Source organism: Euprymna scolopes, chromosome 12 (genome assembly GCF_053919585.1).
Source record: "Euprymna scolopes isolate OS-2025 chromosome 12, ASM5391958v1, whole genome shotgun sequence".
NCBI classification, from domain to species: Eukaryota; Metazoa; Mollusca; class Cephalopoda; order Sepiida; family Sepiolidae; genus Euprymna; species Euprymna scolopes.
Genome location: NC_136493.1, coordinates 25,242,185 through 25,267,294, shown reverse-complemented (window position 1 = coordinate 25,267,294; position 25,110 = coordinate 25,242,185). Strand labels below are relative to the sequence as shown.

The following is a 25,110-nucleotide window of genomic DNA, read 5'->3' as shown; positions in this document are numbered from 1 at the left end:
ATAATGGCTTGAATTAAAGTTTAAAGTGCAAACGTCAATTGTGCTCTAAACAGAAACATTCATTTCAAACACGCTCCTGTTATATCAAAGAACCTACTGTTGATTTTATATGCCTGCCTTTTCTGCTTGTGCGATGATAATGGCTTGAATTTAAGTTTAAAATGAAAAAGTCAAATATCACGGTTCAGTTGTGCTTTAAACAGAAACATTCATTTTAAACACACTCCTATCATATCAAAGAACCTACTGTTGATTTTATATGTTAGGCCTTTCTGCTTATGTGGTAATAAAACTTCTTAAATGCACTTGTGATGTTAGGCTGTGTAAGGTGTTAACTTTAGTCAATCACCTGTTCCTTCTTTCATGGGATTTTTTCAATTACCGATCATTATCGAAGGCATTTCAATACAAGACCTATCTAAGAACACTAACAGATACATAAAGTACATTTGTGTGAAATTTTATAAAAGTCGGCCCAGCAGTTTCAGAACCCATAGGAAATTCTCTCTCTCTCTCTCTCTCTCTCTCGTTCACACACGTACATACACAAACACAAACTTCTTTTATTATAACAGTAGGAAAATATATTTTATTGTTTCTCCTAAATAAATTGAATGCCGATTAATTTGTTTTTGTGAGTCAGATTTTTAAATTCTCATTTTTCTCATTTTCAATCACTTTGTGTTATGTATCATCCTATAAATCCTAGCATAAATTAAGAATCATTAATGTCGACATAACCACGTTGACACACCGCTTCCGGTCAGATCACTGAAGTTAAGCAACATTGAGCCTGGTCAGTACTACAATGAGTGACCATTTAATTCCAGGTGCCGTATGTGCTCCTTGTTATCTTAACATTGTTTTCCAGTCCTGAACTTCTTGCCACTGAACTCAAGCAATGCCGATTCAGGATTCAGGAGAGATGTGGTTGGAGATTACACAACCGTTGCCTCATAATTACATGCGCAACTACCCTTACAGAGAATATCTATTGTCTTTCATGCCAAGGCCGCTGGAAAAATGGTCAGATCCTTCTATCGATCCAGTAGATATCTCACTGCTGATGCAATTCTCTATCTATATAAGAGCCAGGTACGTCCAAGGATGGAATACTGTTGCCACATCTGGGCAGGAGCTGTTAGAAAGAACTTATCCTGCCTTGATAGAGTTCAAAATAGACTTTGTGGCCTCGTGGGAGATGTCCTTTTCTCTTTGCTGCAACCTCTTTCTCACAGAAGAGATGTTGCGAGTTTGTCTCTGCTTTATTGTTATTTTCATGGAAAGTGTTCGACTGAGCTTCAATCTATGGTCCCCCCTCGCCAAACTTTCACAAGAAACATTCGTCTAGCTGAAAACATTATCAATAATGCCCCCATCTCTTTATCTGTACCTAAACCTAAACATAGATTCCATGATTAAAGCTTTTTTCTTAGAACTGCACGCCTGTGGAATTATCTTCCGTTTTCCTGCTTTCCAGCTGTCTATAATATGGTTGTCTTCAAGTCCGATGTGAACAAGTTTCTGATGAGCCGTTCCACTTAAGTTAACAAATTTACCGAACTTCCATTACTATCGATTACTATATTGTCCTTTTTGACTACTTTTGACTACTGTATACTCTTTAACCCTTATCCTTGAGTGGCCTTTCGGCCTTGATAAGTCGAGGGGGGGTACAAGGGCTTGTAGTTCATCAGAGTATCCACCATTAAAATACTTTTAGAACAGGTAGAGGGATGCAACATTTCATCGATGGGACAGAGGTTGAAGCTTGGATGACAGTTCAGGATCTATCAGGTTGGCGACTCTCTTTTGAACCCTGTTCAGGTGCAAGAGACTCATAACAGGTGTACCAGCGCAAATGTGACAACAATACTTTATGCATGGGCGAATGGTGGTCTTGTTGAGGTACAGGATACTTTCAGGCGTAAGTAACTTACAGGCACAGTAGAGAGAGCCCACCTTTTTTGCAGCAGCCTTGGCAATGCTCTCAATGTGTCAATCTGTTCCAACTCATGTTCCCTGTGAACATTAAACCGAGGAGTTTGAAAGAATTACTTTCAGGTAATGTATCTTTAGCCATAACTATTGGTGGTTGAGAAGGTTTCTTGTAATTATTGAAGGAAACAAGCTTAGTCTTAGCAGCATTGAATGTGACCATCCATTTTTGTCCTCATTCCACTACAGACGAGGTTTTCCTCTAGAAAGTTAGGTATATGCTTATATACTTCTATGTATCTGATTCACTCCTAAACTAATAAACTGATCATTGTCATTCTTGGAACATAACTGCTAGGCTTAAGGGTGGATAATAAGGGCTATATTCAGCTTTCTGCGAGGGAAGAAAAAGGTGGGTTATTTTGAATTTAACATAGTTTTATATAAACAGGGTAAAATAGGATGGAGACCTTCGTGAAAATTCAGATCCTTCCAATTCTAGTATTATTTAATACAAGATAAGACGCCATCTTTGTTTCAGTTTTCAATTGGTTAAGAAGAAATCTCATTTATCCAATCAGAAGGAAGCATTCTTTGTACATCGCAGTGACATAAGTTATTTTTTTATTCAGTTTTATTCAAATGTTTATTAGGTGTTTGGAATATTCCATTTTCCTTTTAAAGGGTTTTAGGTTGATAGCAGACGGAGCGATAAGCATAATAATATAACGATTATACGGCATAATCACATTGATACACCAGTTTTTGCCAGATTACCGAATTTAAGCAGTGATGAGCCTGGTAAATACCAGATGGGTGACCATTGGGAATACTAGGTGCTGTATAGGGTGGCGGGACAGCACTACTGTCAAAGGAGGGAGTTAGGCACCTGCTTTCCTCTGCTAGTGTGTGGGAGACCCCTGGGCAAGGTCAAGTACCCACTTCAGCAGGGTAACAGGAGGTCATGGAAAGTAAGTGACTGATGTAATACAGAAGCAATCAGGAGTAATTCTATTCATGGTTTCATATCTGTGGGTAAAAAATCCTTTTGGATACAATGGTCAGGACAATCACCCAGTATGGGCACTGCTCAGATAAAATGAAACTACAACCTACTGTCTGTAGAACTGCAAATGAAGCTGTGGCAAAACATTAAAACAGTACAGCAAAATCACGTTGACACACCGATTCTCATCAGGTCACCGAAGTTAAGCAACGTTGAGCCTGGCCAGTACCAGATGGGTGGCCATTTGGGAAGGTGAGGTGTTGTATGTACCTTCTGGGAAGGTTGGGCGTGGGGGCCAGCACCCTCACCTTGTAAAAAGAACTCCTTGCTACAAAAACATCTACAAAAAGTTGTAGGTGACCTATGCCACTCCAGGGCCTCAAAGGCTATGGAAAACATTAAAAACACTTTTGAGAAAACAACATAAATGGGATTGTGAGTGATGAGCAACAATGAATTCACAAACTCCATGGCAGGTGCTCGTCTGAACTCCAATCTCTGGTCCCCCCTCGCCAATCTTTCACGAAAAACACCCGTCTAGCTGAATCCACTGTGAAAAATTTCCCCCACTCTATATCTGTGCCTAAATCAAAACGCGGATTCCATGAACAAAGCTTCTTTCTTAGAAGTGCACGCCTGTGGAACTCTGTTCCGTCTGCCTGCTTCCCTCCGGACTACAACTTGGATGTCTTCAAGTCCAATGTTAACAAATTCCTAATGAACCGCCCCCTTAATTAAACACTTCATCAAATCTCCACACTAACGTAATGTACTTGCAATAACCCTTATCCCTGAGTGGCTTCCGGGCCTTGATAAGTTGGTGATCACTGTGTAAAAAAAAAAAAAAAAAAATGCCTCAAGGGAGAGAGATAGATGGAGAGTCATAGCCGTCAATGCCTGTACCAGGTAGGACACTACTTGAATGAATGAATGAATGAATTAGATATTAATTAATAAATATTCCCAAATTTCAGTTTCTTTGGAGTGTCTTCAGGGGTTTTAGAGGATATACGGGAACCATGTTCCATTTGAAAATTTAAATGTTTCAAATTTGCATTCAATTTGATTTATAATAATTAGTAGGGCGATGACAAGAAAATATTCTTTTCATTATTTTGACTCTCGAGTATATATCAGTTAATATCTTATATGTTTTTAGATAAAGTGGTGTGGTTCTCAATTGCCTAACTGTGTCTAACTGTGTCGGATATATACTCGAGAGTCAAAAGAACGAAAAGAATGTTCTCTTGTCATAGCCTTAATAATTAGGCATTAATTAAGTAATATTGAATTTCAGTTACTCCTTAAGACTTCTTAAGCTTAAGCTTTAAATTTTTAAACATATATATTTTTTTTAGAATCAAACTCATTTAATGGATTTTAATCAAAATTGGAATAAGGATTCTAGACATAAGGGTAAGTAGTATTATATCTTGATATTAATCTTCGTACGGAAGGCATAAAAACAGCACAAAACTTTTTCCGTAAACATCTATAAATGTACGGAAACCTGAAAACGATCCGTGTCTACAATCGTTTGACTCTTATGAATTTGGCATGATATGAAAACAAGACTTACCATCTTTCTTGTAATATAAAATTTCCACTTGCTTTTCTTCCGATCCCTGTAGTGCCTCTTTGATTTGTACAATAGCATAGGCATTTGTTAACGGGCCGTGTAGGAAATCACACAGACAAGACTTCTGCATGACTTCCGCCCGCGAACATCCTGTTAGCTCACAGAATCCATCATTACAAAAAATGATGGGGATATTTTCAACCTGAGCATTTGCAATCAGGAATTTACGATCTGAAAAGAAAAGAAAAAAATTAAATAGTTTGTGAAATGATATATAAATATATGCTTATATAAAAATGAAATTGAACATGACAAATCTAAAATCTAAAGAAATTTTTGGTCGCTTCTATACTATAATAATGAAAAAAAAAAAAATAGAATTTAAAGTGAAACAAATGGTACCTACGTAATTACCAGGTTTCAAATAGTAACATATCCAAAAATTACGAAAAACGATCAGGTAGAAAAATAATTCTTAATAAAAAAAAGAAATGTTTGAAATGAAGCGAAGTCATTATGGTACGCTTCCTAAGCTGACAGGGGAAATAATTAAGTTCTGTTGCTTACGTCAGGTAATGAACATAATTCAAAATATCGGACAAATTTTATTCCTTATCTAAACTTTATTGAAAACAGTTTTATAATTAAAATAAACTGTTAATAATTATTTTTCTATCTCATCGTTTTCCGTAATTTTTGGATATGTTACTATTTGCGACATGATAATTAAGTAAGTACCATTTGTTTTACTTGAAATTCAATATTTTTTTCTTTATTATAATATAAAAGCAACACTTCTCGTTTTGTTTTTAAAAGATTATTAACTGATGAAAAACAAAATAAAGTGATCTAGCGTATTTAGTGATCCTACTGACTTCCGGTATTGAAATTCATCAAAAATAAATGGTGTTACTTAGTCTAGCCAGACAAAAATGTCAATCAAAACAGAATATCCGAAAACTTATATATATATATATATATATATATATATATATTTGAACTCATTCCATTTGTGATTTCTTCCAGGGAATTCTGCCTTTTGGATCATTTTTGACCATTTGGAACTTACCTGTTGGATTGGAAGTTTTTAATTCGACCGTGTTTGGATTTTACCATTCTTGGATTTTTTACCCTTCACCGGACTATCCATTCATGTGAAATCTTTTTATCATTTTTTCTTTTACCTCCTATTCCCCTTACCTCACCCTTTTTTTTTTTAACCAAGTAAGATCTGTGACTTACTTGTAGTTTCATTAAATACTTTTACATGCAAAATCCGATCCCGTATTTTGCTAATTACTGCCCTCTGATGAGAAGGAGAGTATTTCTTTGAAACTCCGCGGATTAAGGACTATCCACTTATCTTGTGCTTCCTTTTTAAAATTAAATATGTTTTTAACTCTTTTTCAAGATGTTTTTTAACATGTTTTATTAATCATTTGTTCATATATATATATATATATATATATATATATATATATATATATATATATATATATATATATTACATAAAGTACTTGTGTGTCTATGTTACCGTGCTGAAATAATATCATTTAGAAACCCATTCTTAATTTAATGAACAAATATACAGTAAAAATTTGAATTTAACTGGAAAATACTATTTGAAAAATATCGCGGTAATATAAACGCATAAGCACCGTATTGAAAGTAAAGTAATTTTTTTTTTTATATGTAATAAATTAAAATAAAATAAATATATGGAAAAGAAAAGGAATGTTTACTAAAAAAAATTGCATTTTTAACATACTACATAAAACAAACGTAAAGAAATGTGCATTACTTAAACTAAATCCAGTAGATGATATTGCCAAAAAGGATAAAAGAAAAGATAAAAGAAAAGAAAAAGAAAAAAACATGGGGGGGGGGATAGAAAGAGATTAAGCAAAAGAATGTAATATAGCGGGGGGTGGGGGAATCTTTAGACTAAACGCTTGTTTAATTCTGACAAGTTTAATAAACCGGAAGTTGCTTGCATCGCGAAATACGTTTCCCGGCCTATTGGCCAAGCAATCAAAGACCATATGTGGAGGCAACCCCACATATAAGACCATTGCTCTTGGAATAATCAGTTATTTATCAATGTAGGGGAAACCCTTCATACCAATTGTCACTATTCAGCTCCCCTACTCCCCGGGGAGCTGGTCCCTATTTCCCCAATCTCTCCACATTTAAAAAAAAAAAAAAAAAAAAAAAAAAAAAAAAACGGCTTTGTGCCTAATTTGCTCAGTGGGGAAGCAAATAAATACAATCGCTAAATACGTGCGATTTGTAAAAAACAAACAAAAAAAAAACCAAAAACAACAATATACGTTTCAACAGTAGATTCCATCACAAGTGTGTTCAAAATAGCTCGAGAGCAAAGTGGTCATAAACAATCTAATAAGTAGAATACGGGTATTATAACGACTATGGCCGTGGCCTTCGTTATAAAAGATGGTCTTGCTATGGCCATGGTACTACTGATAATTAAAACACAACCGTTCATGAAATTCGGCAAATTCTTACTTTAACTGCAACTCGGCACTCACCTTTATAATGACGACTTTTGTAAGTTTTCAGATATGCTGAAAACGAATATCACACTCAAATTTGGGGCAGGCAAGCAGTTTTCTGGATATTTTTCCCCAATGTATTATGTAATGAATTTCTGTGGACGTCGCTATTCTCAACACGGGGAGGAGTGTTGTAACACGCATGTGCATTAGTACTTGTTCAGTTGGGTAAAATACATGGCCGCCAGTGAAAACAAAAGGGATTGTATTGGAAAAAATGTCTTAATATCAAGAAAACTACTTGTCTGCCCCAAATTTGACTGTGATATTAGTTTGCAGCATACCTGAAACATATAGAAGTCATTTTAATAGGCGAAGTAATAAAAAAAAAATACATTAAGTCTAAAAGTAAAACGGCCATAAACAGTCGACCAAGCAAAATCACAATTAATTGCGAATGTACAAAAAGGGGGAGGGTGAAAAGAAAAGGGAAAACATCCAATCTTTCGTGTTCAACAAAGAAAACGTACGTGCACTGCACTCCTGAAGTAAAAACTTATCTTCAAGGGAAAAGTCACTTTTTATAAAAAAAAAAAAAAAAAGGTGAATTTCTCATTGACTACGTTATTGAATATAAAATTCTAGTCTGCACTTTTCAAATGCTTACCAAATTAGGTCAATGTGACCTGGTTGTGTCACTGAAAACTTACATGTAAATAGTTGCTTTTTAGGAGTTTTTGGCTCTGCTATGACCGAATATCACGGTAAAAACGAATATCACAAATTAAATAAATAAATTTGTATGAAATGTGTATGATAATAAGACCTTCAATTTCTCATGTTTTACCTAATACTTTAAACTGGCCGCCATTTTTTTTTTTGTGTTACATAAGACACAGGAAAAGTTGAATAAAGTTGTTGTTTTTTCTCTTTCTTTAAATAAAATAAAAATAAAAGAAATGGACGAAAAAAGTGCGGAAACTTGAAAAGTGTTTAAAAAAAAAATAAAAAATAAAAAAATAGTGGAACTTGAATACTCCTAAAAAACAACTCTTTGCAGGTAAGTCTTCAGTGGGACAACCAGACCATATTGACCCCAAATTATATACCCTAACAATTCTTTTGTCGTTGTTCTCAAAATCAACACAAACGAATTTTGTCAACATACAAGTTTATTTATAATTCACTGTTGGCCATTGACGAGAGAGAGAGAGAGAGAGAGAGAGAGAGAGAGAGAAACGGAATATAACTGTGTTTAGGGGTAACGGGTGTGTGTGTGTGTGTGTGTGTGTGTGTGTGAGGCGACAGCGGAACTTCTCGCTCATGCTGGACGACTGACGGCTCTTCTCTCTTTACCTCTTCTTTTTGTTTATGTTAGCTGCTCCTTATAAAGACATCAACCGACATTCCTAAAATATAAATACTTATATTTAATTGTTCTCCTTTATTTTGCATTACGCAATTCTAACTCCCTGACCTGAAATGTAAGCCTTTCTTTCTTTTTGTTGATAGTTACAATTCAGGTCATGTTTATAGGACACCAGAATGTAGATCAAAGTCCATCTGGGAATGTACGCGGGTGCACACCTCCGATTTTATCAGCGTAGAGTAGGATGGCATAAATCATTATTGGTAAAAAAGTGTTAAATTTGAAACGTTCGAATATTGCCGATACATTTTTTCGTTGCCAATAAAAATGATATAAACATAATTGATTAATACGTTCAGCAGATGGTCTGCATTCGATTTGTGACATCTGGCGACATCACTACAGATTAATTCAAGGTTCGAATCTCAGCCATTCCCTGTCTGATTTGCAACAGATGGTGAGTTCGTTACAAAATTGTTTGAGATTTAAATCCCAGTTAATCCCCGCCCCCACTCTCTGTTTGATACCTTTTCAAGCTATTTCAGCAACTAATGTTAAAATAACTCTTGTAGAAGAACAAATGTTCAACAGCAACATAGTTTAATAGTTTTCCGGAAGAGGAACCGTAATTGTATGTTTAGCTAAGAAAACCTTGTTGCAAACATGTAAAGAAGAAGTAAAAAAAGGAAAAAAGAATAAAAAAGGAAAAAGGAAGAAAAAAAGGAATAAAGAAAAAGGAATAAAGAAGAAAAAAGGAAAAAAAAGATAAAAAGAAGAAAAGCGAAATAAAGGAACAAAGAAGAAAAAGATAAAAAAAGAAAAGATAAAAAGACGAAAAAAGATAAAAAGGATAAAAAGGAAAAAGTGAATTGATTCTCCTTCAAGAAATAACTATTGATGCAAAATTAATTCACAAAAGAGACCAAGGGGGGATGGTGGTTTATAACACGTACTGACAACTGTTCCGTCTGCCTGCTTCCCACCTGACTACAACTTGGATGTCGTCAAGTCCAACGTTAACAAATTCCTAATGAACTGCTCCCTTAAGTAAACACTTAATCAAATCTCCACACTAACGTACTGTACTTGCAATAACCCTTATCCCTGAGTGGCTTCCGGGCCTTGATAAGTGGTGACCACCGTGTAAAAAAACAACAACAAAAAACCCCTGGGTGTCTCAAGTTCGAATTCAGTTCATTCCACAGAAAAAAAAACTTTCACTTAGGATGTTTGTAATGTTCACATGACCCCCTCCTGTAAATACCCGACGTCGTTTTAGAAATAATTCTAATTAGAAAGATATCGAGGAATCAAATGCCAACAACAGAATCATCTGAATCGTACGCAATAAATGAATGAAGAAAAGGAGCCGTTTAAGCAAAGCTGATACAAATAGGCGGATTAGAAAATCAGTCGATGTTTATGTCAATACCATCAGGAAATTGGTCAGACTGGCAGTGTTTGTCGGAAAAGGATAAATATTCTTATATATGCTCTCTATAGTTGCATATTTTTGTTATTATATATACACTAGCCTGGGTACCCGGCGTTGCCCGGGTGTTTGGAGGTGTGCATTGAGCAAAAAAAAAAAAAAAAAAGTGGTAGTAGGCAGGCAGGCTCGAACCTGTGCGGCAAAGGAGGAAAAGAACGTGAAAAAAAAAGTGACGTCTTTGCTGTTGCGCCCATTGCCAAACCGGAAGTGACATAAGTTTAAATTAAGGCGAGTCAATCGAAAAGAGGGGATGACTTTTAAAAATATGGGCGAAAAAAAAAAACGACCCCTCCCTGTAGAAAAGTGCCCAGTAGAGGATGAAGGAATTAATGTTTTTAGCCAATTTTTCGATATTTGTCGCCCGAAGGGTCAAGCTTAAAAATGATACTGATCTCGTGTAAATCCGTCGCCTCTGTCGAAAGTTTTAGACAGACAAACATACATGCATACATACATACATCCATACATTTCAACAGACAGGTGGGATTTATATTATAGATAAATATGATAGCATATGTGTTATTTTGTGTGTCACACTTACATCCGGGTCTTTTAATCGTTATGTACTTCCATTTCTTTGTTATAAATAATTTTACCAAGAATTCTTCATAAGTTTTGGTTTTGGTTTCGATTTCGATTATAGCTCATGGCACTCAAATCATTAAACCTTTTTTAAAATAATTTTACTAAGAATTCTTCATAATTTTAGTTTCGGTTTCAATTATAGCTGATGGCACTTAAGTCATCTATTTTTTATAAATAATTTTACCAAGAATTCCTCATCAGTTTCGGTTTTGATTATAGTTAATGCCACTCCAATAATCTACTTTTTTAAAAATAATTTTATCAAGAATTCTTCATAAGTTTTGAGTTCGATTATAGCTGAAGGAACTAAAATTATATATATATATATATATATATATATATATATATATATATATATATATATATATATATATATATATATATATATATACTTCAGAATAGTTTTTTTTTTTTTCAGAATAGTTTTTATTTAACAATCAGTTGTTATGGAAACGTGAGATTGTAAAGTTTACAAAATATTACTGGCAGTAATATTCTATAAGTTATCCCATCTAAATAAGAATTGCTCGATATGCAAGATAGAGCAAATAAATTAAATTGTGATTCAATGAATTTCAAAAAACTCTCATTGAAATGAAATGAAGTGGTTGAGTTTCATATCAAAGAATTTTATTATTCTAAGCAAGACAAAGAATACTTTAGAAAATTAATCTCCTTGACCTATAGGATTTCGATGTCTACCATCTCATCAGAGGAGAGAAAATATTAGCAAATACTTATAAAGGTATGCACCCTATTTGCTAAAGTCAGTGAGACATGGAAATTGGGATTTCGTTTCGATTCAAGCTGATGAACCCAAGTCATATAGAAATATTTTTTTATTTTTGAAATCGCAACATTATAATATATAAAAATCGATAGAACATTAACTCTATAATAATATATACAAAATCTGCAAGAATCAAAATATCATATTTAAGCATATTTTACGACCTGGCTATGCTGGGCGTCCCTGCTAGCTTAGATAAATATTTTTGTAGTTTTAACAAAATAGCTACAATATTATCAGAGCATCTCTATTTAGACTGAATATCTACAGAATTCCAACATCAATATATTACATATGAATCAGTCACCCGTGGAATTTCCACAGGTCCCACTAGTATATAATGAAAAAACATATACTAACCCTATCACTCTCAAGAAGGAAATAATGCCTGGGTGGATAATCTCCTGACAACAAATCATTTACAAAACTACCTAGGATTAAATTAATTAGTAAAAACATGCTTTCTTTGGTCACATTGAAAAATGAACTGTTTTGTAACAATGAAATTGAAATGTTTAAAGTTTGTTTATATATATATATATATATATATATATATATATGAGCAAACAGTTAATAAAACATGTTAAAAACACTTTGAAATGAGTTAAAAACATATTTAATCTGAAAAGGAAACACTAGATAAGTGGATGGTCCTTAATCCGCAGAGTTTCGAAGAAATACTTTCCTTCACATCAGAGGGTAGGAATTAGCAAAATGCAGGATCGGATTTTGCATGCAAAAGTATTTGATGAAACAACAAGTAGGTCAAAGATCTTACTTGATAACAAAAAAAGTGAAGCAGAGGGAATATGGTGAAGAAAAAGGTGATTACACATGAATGGATAATCTGGTGGAAGATAAATAATCCAGTTTTATTTTTATTTTATATATATATATATATATATATATATATATATATATATATATATATATATATATATATATTACTACACACTCAGACACACACACAAAGTGCCTTATACATATATATATATATATATATGTGTATATGTTTTTAGATAGGTTTTGTATCCGAATGCTTCTGATAAGTATTGATAACCGAAAAATGCCACTAAATATAGAACAGTTCATTTTGACCAAAGTTAACATCCTTATATAACCTAACATCACAAGTGCATTTGAGAAATTTTATCACCGCACAAGTAGAAGGGCCAGGCATATAAAATCAACAGTAGGTTCTTTGATATGACAGAAGCGTGTTCAAAATGACTGTTTCTGTTTAGAGCACAATTGAACCATGATACTTGAATTTTGCAATTTAAACTTTAATTCAAGCCATTATATAAAATGATTTTTATAAAATCAACATTACGTTCTCTACAATGTAATGCAGACTACAATGTATTGTGGATTAAGTCACTGTGGGGAGGCATATGAAACTTCTTCCCGGTGAACGGTAGTGAGTCCCCGACTAGAGCAGACAATTGATTTGATAGAAAAATGGTCGATTTCACCAATTTCCACACGATTTTCCAGTCATTGTATCCTTTCTGACTGTTTACTATCGATTTGGCATTTATAGGCACTTAATTTCCTTCCATCCTTGCGCTAATCACCAGTGGCCTAGAGGTAAGATGCTAGTCTACAAAGTCAAGGGTCTTTGTGACTAGGTTCAAATCTCCCGACCAGCAGTAATTATCACTTCATACACTAATAATTGCGTAAGTATGAAACATTAGTGTCAGTAGGTTAAAAAAATAATTGTTGATATTTATTTGAAAAATATTATATATTTATTATTTCATGCATCCACATAAAATTCTATAAGGAGATATATAATGTTGTATGCATCGATTTTCAGTACTTACTAAAACAGGTATCAATACGTGAGTAGAGCAAGGTAAAACAGCCGCGTGCGCTTTTCTATGCCCAGCAAAGGCTTTTTTCACCGGGGTTCTCGGGAGGGGGGGGAGGTATTATGTTTTAGAACTTTTTATATACTCCTTAGATTATAATATCTATGATTTGCGAACGGACGTCGTCTCTACATTTATTTGTATCGACTGTTATAAAATTCACGCTATTCCATCCTCTCGCGTGTTTGTGTTTTTCGTATAAAAGCGAAAACTAATCGAAAGCGAAGGCAGCTTCCCGGCTTTTCTGCAGGGATGTCCAGAAAGCAATTAGCCTTGATCAATATGAGGGAAACCCCTCATATCAGACAACTGCTATTCATTTGGACACTCCCTTTTTATGGGGAGCTGGTTTTCTCCAACATCATGGGGAAACAAATAAATGAAACAGCGGAAAGCTGAACTGGCCTTCAGCCAACGTTTATTTATGTACCTGCATATTTATTTAGCAAGTTAACTTCTTGATTGACATCGTTAAATTTGAACGCTTTTCACTTCCTATGGTCTCGTAACGGTAAGATGTCCCGTTTTCTTTCACTTTCTTTTCCACCTTCACGTCACGGGTTTGAGCCTGCATGACCGCTAGTGAAAATATATACGGCACTTAAGTTCCACAGAATTTTCAAAGTTTAATCCTTGTGAAGACTCGTCATTGATAGCACAAAAGAGATTATTTTAATTTGTTTGAATTGTTTTTGTTTTTTTCAAAGTGAATTTTAAGATAGTTTTCAAGCTATTTAACATTTAAAAAAAATAAAAATAAAAATTTAAAAAAAAGCAACTTTTTTTAATGATTTAATTTACATTTTTCCCCACAGGATAATATGGATATATTTAGAAAAATAAGTGGTTTTGAATAAATTCTTAGCTGAAATATATTCATGTAAATAATTTACAACATTTTTTTTTTTTTTACATCGGAGTCACCACTTATCAAGGCCTGGAGGCCACTCGAGGATAAGGGTTATAGAGTGTACAGTAGTCAGTGGAGTAATATCGTAGTAATCGTTAGTAATGGAAATTTGGTAAATTGGATTACTTAAGGGGGCGGTTCATGAAGAATTTGTTTATGTTGGACTTGAAGACAACCAAGTTGTAGTCAGCTGAGAAGCAAGCAAATGGGAGAGAGTTCCACCGGCGTGTAGTTCTTAGAAAGAATCTTTGTTCAGGGAATCTACGTTTTGATTTAGGCACAGATAAAGAGTGGGGAAAATTATTGACAGTGGTTTTAGCTAGACGTTGAAAGTCTAACAACCATAGAACTTGTTTCTAAGTTAAAGTTATTCTGGTAAAAGAAAGTTGATCCAAAAGTTTGTTATAAACACAACGTTGTATTGTTGATCCTGAAAAAATGCTGGGAAGTAAACTAGATGATGATTATTAAGATTGTTTAAAGTCGAGATGTTTTGTCAGCTAAATAATGTAACAAGAATGTTGGAATTTTTATAGTAACATAATACTAATAATAATAAAGAATTTTAGCTAACAATTGTTTTCACTTGAAAATGGAATTCTAGAATCAATAGCAAGTAGGAATTTTAGCTGACAACCTTGGAATATGTGACAACAATAACAAGATATGGCGCAGTGGTTAGAGTACTTGGAAAAATGAATTGTAAAAAGTGATATTCTCTTGAAGGTTGAAGGTTCAATCCTCAGCGTGGGTGACCGAAAAATACAATTGCAAATTACTTAGGACCTCTATCCAGTTATGGCTGACGGAACAAAAGCATGTAAATAAAGGGTTCCGCTCGTTATGTAAATGACACTCAAGATGAGAACAGTAGTCCGATGAATCCAAATAATATGAATAACAAAACCTCATCTCAAAAATTCAGGAACCTCATGTGACAACAAAAAAAAAAAAAATTGAGACAAAAAGTCAGCCGATGATCCTTTAATACTGATGACGTAATTAGAAAGGAAGATACTTTCTTATTTCTTATATACACGTAGAGATTAGTCGTAGAGAGAGAGAGAGAGGTATATAGAATGTAGGAACTTAGGACAACTCCCAAGTTGGGGGAAACATCTAGAATAAAAGTTGCCAGAAAATACAACACAAGATTGTTGATCATGTCCTTGGGATGAATCTTCATTGCAGCTTCGTGAAACAAGGCCCAAACATGGACAAGTATGTTTTCCATATTGACCAGATGAAAACCCAGACAGAACTATTATCCATCTTTTTTGTTGTAAAAACTGTCTGTTGTAAATTGCTATATGTTCGCATTGCTGCATTGTATCCATACATTACACACACACGTATATACATATCATATATATATATATATCATGAAACTTTTAGTTTCATCCCCCCCTCTCTCTCTCTCTCTCTCTCTCTCTCTCTCTCTCTCTATATATATATATATATATATATATATATATATATATATATATATATATATATAAAATAAAAATAAATAATTTCTTCACCATATTCCCTCTGTTTCACTTTTTTGTTATCAAGTAAGATCTTTAACTTACTCGTTTCATCAAATACTTTTGCATGCAAAATCCGATCCCGCATTTTGCTAATTCCTACCCTCTGATGAGAAGGAAAATATTTCTTCGAAACTCTGCGGATTAAAGACTATCCACTTATCTAGTGTCTCCTTTTCAGATTAAATATGTTTTTTTAACTCATTTCAAAGTGTTTTTTAACATGTTTTATTAACTGTTTGCTCGTATATATATATATATATACATACATATATATATATATATATATATATATATATATATATATATATATATATATATATATAATCATAAAACTTTTAATTTCATCCTATGCAGTAACCAGCAAATATATAGAAATGCTAAATTTTAGCGTGACTATCTGATTATTTTGCTAACAGTTTTTCCTCTGATGAGAAGAATTAGCATTCTTTGAAACTGCAGATTAAGGAGCACCTAGCTACCAGCTTTGGAGTAGTCTGCCGAATAATAAAAACTTTTTGCAAATGTCCACTTTACAGCCCTATATATATATATATATATATATATATATATATATATATATAGAGAGAGAGAGAGAGAGAGAGTAAAGATTAATAATTATAAATGTTTCTCTTTTTTAAATTGATTCATAATTTACAATTATTAATCTTTATACTCAATATTAATATAGCTCTAGAATAAATATATCTATTGAGCTTATTATATATCTACAGTACAATGAGCACTATTCCTTTAAAGTATTAATACATTTAATTACACTTTGCTCATTTAGACTTCCGGCCCAATCCCCCTCCGCCCTCTCTCTCTCTCTCTCTCTCTCTCTCTCTCTCTCTATATATATATATATATATATATATATATATATATATATGTATATATATATATATATACACACACACACACACACTGACATGTTATATATGCATCAACTCGAGGAACATTTTGAATATGAGACGACCACAATACGTTAAACACATAAAATAGATTCACATAAAATACGCACAAAATATATACAAGTAAATATACACACAGACTATGCAACAAGATTTTGTACAACCTCTTATACTAATATGTGATGAGGAATCAAGGCCAAATTTCTTCCTCATTTGTTGGTTAGATTTATTACAGGCAACATTGGCTTTGGGGCACGTGAGAATTGAGTTTCCAATGAATTTAGACATGGCAGGGCTAATTTTTTTTTTTAATTTTACACGAAGATCCTTGATGTATCTCGAAGTGTTGTAGTAGGTAAGCATGTTCTTGCTGTCAATATTGGACACAAAAAACCCCAGAGATTTTAGCTGAATCGAGCAAGATTTGTAGCTGAATCGAGCAAGATTTGTAGCTGAATCGAGCTAGAATTGTAGCTGAATCGAGCTAGAATTGTAGTTGAATCGAGCTAGAATTGTAGCTGAATTGAGCTAGAATTGTAGTTGAATCGAGCTAGAATTGTAGTTGAATCGAGCTAGAATTGTAGTTGAATCGAGCACCAGCATTTCTTCAAACAGTTCAAAGTGAAATTAAATATTTGTGTATATGCATTTATATACACCAAAATATTTGTGTATATGCATTTATATACACCAAAATATTTGTGTATGTGTGTTTATACACACACCAAACATTTTGTGTGCATGTATTTATACACACCAAAATATTTGTGTGTGTGTGTGTATCTATACACACATATTTGTGTATGTGTGCAAATATACACACCACAATATTTGTATGTGTGTTCATTTATACATACCAAAATATTTGTGTATGTGTATTTATACACACACACACACAAACTATTTGTGTGCGTATTTATGTGCACTAAAATGCTTATATTTATACACATTGAACTATTTGTGTGTGTTTCTGTGTATTTATACACACCAAACTATTTGTGTGTACGTATTTATACACACCGAACTATTTGTGTGTGCGTATATTTATACACACCAAACTATTTATGTGTGTATGTATTTATAAACACCAAACTATTTGTGTGTATTTATACACACCAAACTACTTGTTTGTGTGTATTCATACACACTAAAATATTTGTGTGTATGTTTATGCTCATCAAACTATTGGTGTGTTCACATTTATACACACCAAACTATTTGTGTGTTTGCATTTATACACACCAAACTAATTGTTTTTACATTTATACACGCCAAATTATTTAAAGGAAGTATCCTGTTTTTCTATACAGTGAATAAACGAATGTCTATAATTCAAAATTCGTTATTCCTTTCTCAATAACATTACATTTTTTTAATGGAAACCGCTCAGGACAAGGCATGAAGCCACTTGATATAAAGAACTAACATAATGGCAGAGGTAAATGGAACGTGATAAAAAACAACTGTACACCTTCTTAAATCAAGAAAAGTCCAAGAAATCCTGATACATGGAACAAACGACATTTATACAGCATATGTGCTAATTCAACCAAACACAAATCAGGATCATTATCTCTATATATCCCAACTGATATCATTTAATTGCACAAAAAAAAATTATACCTGCTTAACGATATTAAGACAACTTGAACAATTTTTAATTGTCTGCAGTATAATTGCCTTTCCTTTCTTGTAAGACATTTATCCTTTATTCTGGTGTTGCTTCTCAAGCATCTTCCAGATCAGTTGAAATGTGCAGCTAATCTACAAGTTGACCTTGGATTCAGTTATGGATTCAAATGCAAAATGGTTTGTCTGATTTAATCCTGTTAAGATTCACCTCTTGTCTTTCAATCGTAGGCGTTTCCTTTTTTTTTTTTTTTTTTTGCCTGAAATGCTCATGGATGGCTCTGCTCTTGATGAAAAATCGACCAAATTTTCTTGTTTTTTTTCTCTTTCTCATCAAATCTTTCTTGTAGTTCATATTTTAGATTCATCGTCATTTCTACTTCTTGTAAAATCGGTTCTCTCTATCGCTTAAAACACTTTCTCGCACCTGATGCTATTCCCTATCTCTAGAAATCTACTTTCAGACCAAGTATGGAGTACTGTTGTTATATTTGAACCGGTGAATCTGTGCCCTATTTGAGGGTTCTTGATAAGGCGCAAGTGTCCCCACCCTTCTTCTCTACACCATCTCTTTCACAGATGTAATGTTACTAGTCTCAGTCTTTTTTTTTATAAATACTATCATGGCATGGGTTCTTCAAAATTGTCTGATCTATTCCCCGCTTCCTTTGTTCCAGCTCGTTTGACTCATTGGTCTATCGTTGTACTTAACTTTGAAATAGAATTTTCATCAATATATCATGTTTAAGTTTCAAATGCCAAGTTCATTGGTCTGTCACGCTTAACAAGCAAATGGTGAATCTGTGTACAATTTGAACGTTCTTGATAAATTGCAGAAACGTATCTATAATTCGTTGGCCGTACACTTTCTTCTTCACTACAACCTCTTTCTAACAGACGTAATGTTGCTAGTCTCAGTCTTTTCTACAAATACTATTACAGCATGTGTTCCTCATAATTGTCTGATCTATTTCCTGCTTCCTTTGTTCCAGCTCATTTGACTCGTTGGTCTAGTGGTCTTCATCAATTCATTGTTTTAACACATCATTGTAATACAGTTTCCTATTCCAACCATTGTTATTAATCCTCACATTATTATCTTATCATCCATCTGATATCCATTAATTTTTGTCCTCAAGTGGTCCTTGGGCTTTGATAAGCGTTGTTTGTTAATCTATATAATAAAACAGATGTATGTATGTGTGTCGGTATGAAAATATTTAACCGATAAACTCTTAAACTATTGGTCACATAACACAGAAATTAACAGGAAATAAGAATCATACACCAAGGATGATTTATAACAAGTAAAACCTTTGGATGGATGAATAACACGTACACAAATATCCTTCTGTTCTTCTACTTCATTTTTAAAGGAATTTAAAGTTTTGTTTAATACCGGGCAACGCCAGGTAAATCTTCTAGTATAGTCTATATAATGTGCTCATATACTTACGAGTATATATGAATGCGTCTATTTTCTTTTTGGCATGTGATATATTTAATTTTCTTTAAGATATTGAGTGTGTATATATACCTGTCTTTGTTTTATCGTTATTTCCATGGCAGGTGCTCGTCTGAGCTCCAATTCCTCGTCTCCCTCGCCAATCTTTTACGAGAAACACCCGTCTGGCTGAAACTACTGTCAATAATTTTCCCCACTCTTTATCTGTGCCTAAATCCAAACGTAGATTCCATGAGCAAAGCTTCTTTCTTAGAACTGCACGCCAGTGGAACTCTCTGCCACTTGCCTGTTTCCCACCTGACTACAACTTGGACGTCTTCAAGTCCAACATAAACAAACTCCTGACAAACCGCCCCCTTAAGTAAAACACTCTATCAAAACCCCCAATACTAATGATTACTACAATACTATCTCATTGATTACTGTACACGCAATAACCCTTATCCCTGAATGGCCTTCGGGCCTTGATAAGTGGTGACCCCCATGTAAAATATATATATATATATATATATATATATATATATATATTTGAAGTATATGTGATCGTCAATTAATGAGTGTATAAACAGAACATATAACATTTATGACAGACGGCCTTTACAATATTAGGAGATGGATGCAGTTCTCTTTTGTGTGTGTGTGTGTGGGGGTAACATCGGCAAATTGGGAAACATATCTTATCCATCTGGGATTTCACGGATCCTTCGAAAAGCTGCAAATGAAGATGTGTATAACCCGAAGTCTTGGTTTTATTTTCCGACAGTCTCTCCTGCTCTGAGCCATTACACTCAGTGGACCGTCTCTCTTCCTCAGACTGTGTCTGCTAACTTTTAACTAATTTCTATGTGTGTCTCTCAAAAAAAAAAAAAAAAAAAAAAATCTCCCCCCTTTAAATAAAGTCATCAACACGTATCATCACACGACCATCGTCTGATTTCTATCTAGTAGTCATTCATTTTTATTTCTTCCCAAAGTTAAAATTCTTGGGGATTATTTCAATGTAAATGTTTTCCCAAGTTAAATATTTTTTTCGCTTCGATAATATTTTTTCTATTATTCAAACATTCTTTTCTTTATTATTGAAATATTTCTAACCTAAATACTGACAATTGGCAAGGCAGCAGGCTAACTAGTATTTTCTGGGAGCCAATAACATATTTCTTTTATTATCTTTTGAAAATACAGATTTGGTACTTTACCATCACCACAGTTGCCTTCAGGTCAAGATCAAAGTGTAGTATTTGTTCTTCAACACTTCAATCTGTAGTATTTGTTCTTCTACACTTCAATTTCTTGTTCTCTGTCAGTGGAGGAGAAATCCTTCACGACTGAGACAATTTTTATTTTTGTTCCTTTTCTCTACATTAAAAAACGACGCTGGTGTTTAACTCTGTCCTGTGGGGAGGCATTGTAAATAGGAACTATAGCTGTTATACTACCTGTAATAATTTTAGCATAAATTTTCTCCACTCTGTAATAATTTTAGCATAACTTTGTGTACAAAGTGGTTACTAATTTTGACTATGATATCAACCATAACTGTTACATAATCAAGGCAGTAAGTTTGAATGGAAAAATCTGAGTAACACCTAGGAGTCAGAGGTGATGGTATTTATTTGCTCCCCCACTGAGCAAATTAGGCACAAGGCCGTTTTTAATGTGAGGTAAAAACCAGCTCCCCTAAAAGTAGGCAAAAAGGGGGCACTCTGGTTACCAAAAATAATAATTGTCCCAGTATAGAGGGTTTCCCCTCCATTGACTGGTACAAATTATCTTAAGTGCAGCATCTGCCGGAACAGATACTACACTTTGATCTGGCCCGAAGGCCACGGTGGCCTATTCGTGACCAGGCGCACACACACACTAGGAGTCAGAGGTGATGCTTGACAAGAGAAGTTATAAATAAATAGGGATATTCACAGCAGGGGGGGGGGGGGCGAATGGCTACTCTATTTTCTTTATCATCTAATATTTTAAGTGCTTTGAAATCACTACAGTTTAATTATATTTTTTGGTACTTAACGTTATACTAACTTGTCTATCTATATATTCCGTAAAAGTGAGAATGTGTGTGTGTGAGGACACTTCTCAACCTATATTCTCAACAAATCTTTGATCTACAGACTTGAAATTTGGTATATAGTGTATTCAGTCATGTGGAAAACTTTTTAATTGGTTTTCATCCAGAAAAAAAGCTGCTAAAGAGCCAAAATTGAAAAAATTGGTATGTGTGTGTGGGGGGGGGGGGAGGACATCAGATTTTTTTTTTATCTGTTTGCCAACTGTTTCACGAATGCGCATGTGTGAATCATTCATGTGACAGATTACTTATATTAAGAATAACTAAGTTTGAAAACACTTTTTAAGATCGTGTCAAGCTGGCCTAATAGTTATCGTACTTGACTCACTGTTTTTAGGTTGTGGTTTCGATCTCAGTTCAAGTATTTTTTTTTTTACTTACAAGAAGTGAACTGTTTCGAATAAAAACATAATACTCACATGCACATGTCTCAGTTTCTTCCCTTTTTTCTTACTTTATTTTTTTAAAGAAATTTAGCGTTATGTTTAATAGCTATCGTATTTCTGTTGATAATAAATATGATATTTGCATTATTTTATGACTGGGTAATGCCGGGCAGCCTGCTAGTAATCTATATTTTGGTCTACATCAATTTTTTCATTAGCCCATCCCACCACCACCATCCACAAGAGATTGTATATGCGAGGATAACTTTGAGTATAGAGCAGTTACTATTTCTGTAATCAAATGTAAATGTGTGTTGTAAAGAGTTAAATAATCATAAATTATTTATTTATTTATTTCAACTAACAGAACCTTGTAGACTCATTCACATGCAATATATTGATGTCGGCATTCTGTGAATGTTCAGCATAAATGGAAACAGCCTAATATTATTGTAGCTCTTTTGTTAAAACTGCAAAAGTATTTATCTAAGCTAACAGGGGTGCCTGGCATAGCCTGTTTGTAAAATATGCTTAAATATGATATTTTAATTCATGCAGATTTTGTATATATTATTAGAGTCAATTTTCTATCGATTTTTATATATTCTAAAATTGTGATTTCAAAAATAAAAAAAAATATAAAAAAATATATCCATATGACTTGGGTGCATCAGCTTTAATTGAAATCGAAATCAAAACTTATGAAGAAAAAATGTGTATATATATATATATATATATATATATATATATATATATATATATATATATATATATAACTTAAGTTCCTCCAACCATAATCAAAACGAAAACCAAAACTTATGAAGAATTCTTGATAAAATTATTTATTACAAGAAATGGACGGCCATCTATTATATCAGCTGTCTGTTAGTTTGTGTGTATATATGTATGTTTGTATGTTTTGCAAAAACTTTCGACAGATGCGACTGATTTTCACAAGATCAGTATCATTTTGAAGCGCGACCCTTCGGATAACAAATATCGAAAACGTGGTCAAAAACATTAATTCCTTCACCCTCAACTGGGCACTTTTCTAAATGGAGTGGTCGCTTTTTTCACCAATATTTTCAAAAGTCATCCCTTCTTTTCGATTGTCTAGCCTTAATTTAAACCTACGTCACTTCCGGTTTGGTGATGGGCGCAACAGCTAACACATCACATTTTTTTTTTTCACGTTCTTTTCCTCTTTCGCGGTACGGGTTCGAGCCTGCCTGCCTACTACTACTTTTTTTTTTGTACTCGCAATTTTACCTTTTTTTTTTTTGCTCAACCAACCCCTTACATACACCTTCACTTTCTTTTCCGCTTCCGCCTTCGCGTCACTTCGTGTCATGGGTTCGAGCCTGCCTGCCTGCTACAACTTTTTTTTTTTTTTTTTTGCTCAATACACACCTAAAAACACCCGGGCAGCACCGGGCACTCAGGCTAGTAACAATTAAACAACAGTCACTTGGAAGAAAAAAGATGTAAGAGTGACACACAAAACAACACATATGTTATCGTATTAATATGTAGATTTTGACAAACAAGTAATTTGATATTTTTCTTTTAAAACAGTTTTCAAATAGTATCAATGAAGTATGTTATTTTCATGAGCTGACAAGAGCAGATCATTCAGTGTATGATCCATGAATTATATTTCTTGGTATAGGTTATTATCGATGTACATCTGTATCGTGGTGCGTCTACCCTCCCTACAGATAAAAATAAACTCTTCTACTTACTATCAATGCTGTGAAAAGTGTAGTATCTGTTCTTCAGATGCTGCACTTCGTTTTCTTGTTCTCTTTCGGTGGAGGAGGGATCCTTCACGACTGAGACAATTTTTATTTTTGTACCTTTTCTCCACGTTAAAAAACGACCCTGGTGTCTAACTCTGTCCCGTGGGGAGGCATAGTAAATAGGTACTATCAATGCTGTGAGAACATCATACAAATTATGAACACATGGCAGTCGGACTGACGTATAACCACACTCTTTGTTTGTTCCATTTGCTTTTCTATTCAATATATTTTGCTTCCATGAATTATTGAGTTGTGTCTTTCTTCTGGACCTTAACAGGACCACAACAATCTGAAAGATTTTTTTCTAAGAATTGTGGAAAATACAGCACTATCATTGCATATACAGTGACTGTATACACAGTAATGGCTATTTGATGATAAAGAAGGAACACAGCTGGAGTGTTAAATGTTTTGGTTTCGATTCCAGCTGATGGCACCCAAGTCATTTTTTTTTAAACTTTTGAAATCACTACTTTAGGTACAATAAAAAAAATTTTTATTTGAGAATTGGTTCTATAATAATAACTATGGAATTTACATGAATTAAAATATATTTAAGTGTATTTTACGATTGGAGAGGTTGCCCTCCCCCCCCCGTCTCCCCCGCTGGTATTCAAATAAAATTGCATGACCCCTTATGTATGTGTGCGCTTCTCATGCATACATATCTTGCACATTATTTTTTTTATTTACTATTGTACTCGAAAAACAAAAACAAAAAAAAAACATTTAATTGTATTTTATGGTAATTCACGTTATGTAATCTTTATTCTTTGATATATCCATTTTAGCATTAAAAAAACAACAAACAAATATAACCATTAAGAATAAACTCTTCCTCTTACTCTAAAGGCCGTTCGAATAAATTTATGTACACATGGCAGTCGGACTGACGTATAACCACACTCTTTATTTGTTGTATTAGCTTATCTGCTCAAGGTATTTTGTTTTGTAATTAAACAGTAATGTCCTTCTTCTGGACCGCAATAATCTGAGAGAATTTTTTTTCCAAGAATTGTGGAAAATGCAACACTTTCATTACATATACAGTGACTCTATATACAGTCTTGGCGAATTGATTATACAGATTTGATGTTTTACTTGGAAAAAAAAAAAACCAAAAAAAAAACCCATTTAATTGTATTTTATGGTAATTCACGTTATGTAATCCTTATTCTTGGGTATATCCATTTTAGCATTAAAACAAACAAACAAACAAACAAATAAAACCTTGAATCCTATACAA

General features: G+C 33.6%; 1 protein-coding gene across 1 annotated transcript in view; it reads right to left on the bottom strand.

The window, feature by feature from the left end:
* The window catches only part of LOC145291203 (voltage-gated inwardly rectifying potassium channel KCNH6-like), a 273,483-nt gene that overhangs the window by 108,868 nt on the left and 139,505 nt on the right, over positions 1–25,110 (bottom strand). The window contains exon 2 of the mRNA XM_080136788.1: positions 4,524–4,754. Within this exon, the coding sequence (XP_079992914.1) occupies positions 4,524–4,754 (231 nt within the window). The remainder of the gene's footprint in view (positions 1–4,523; positions 4,755–25,110) is intronic.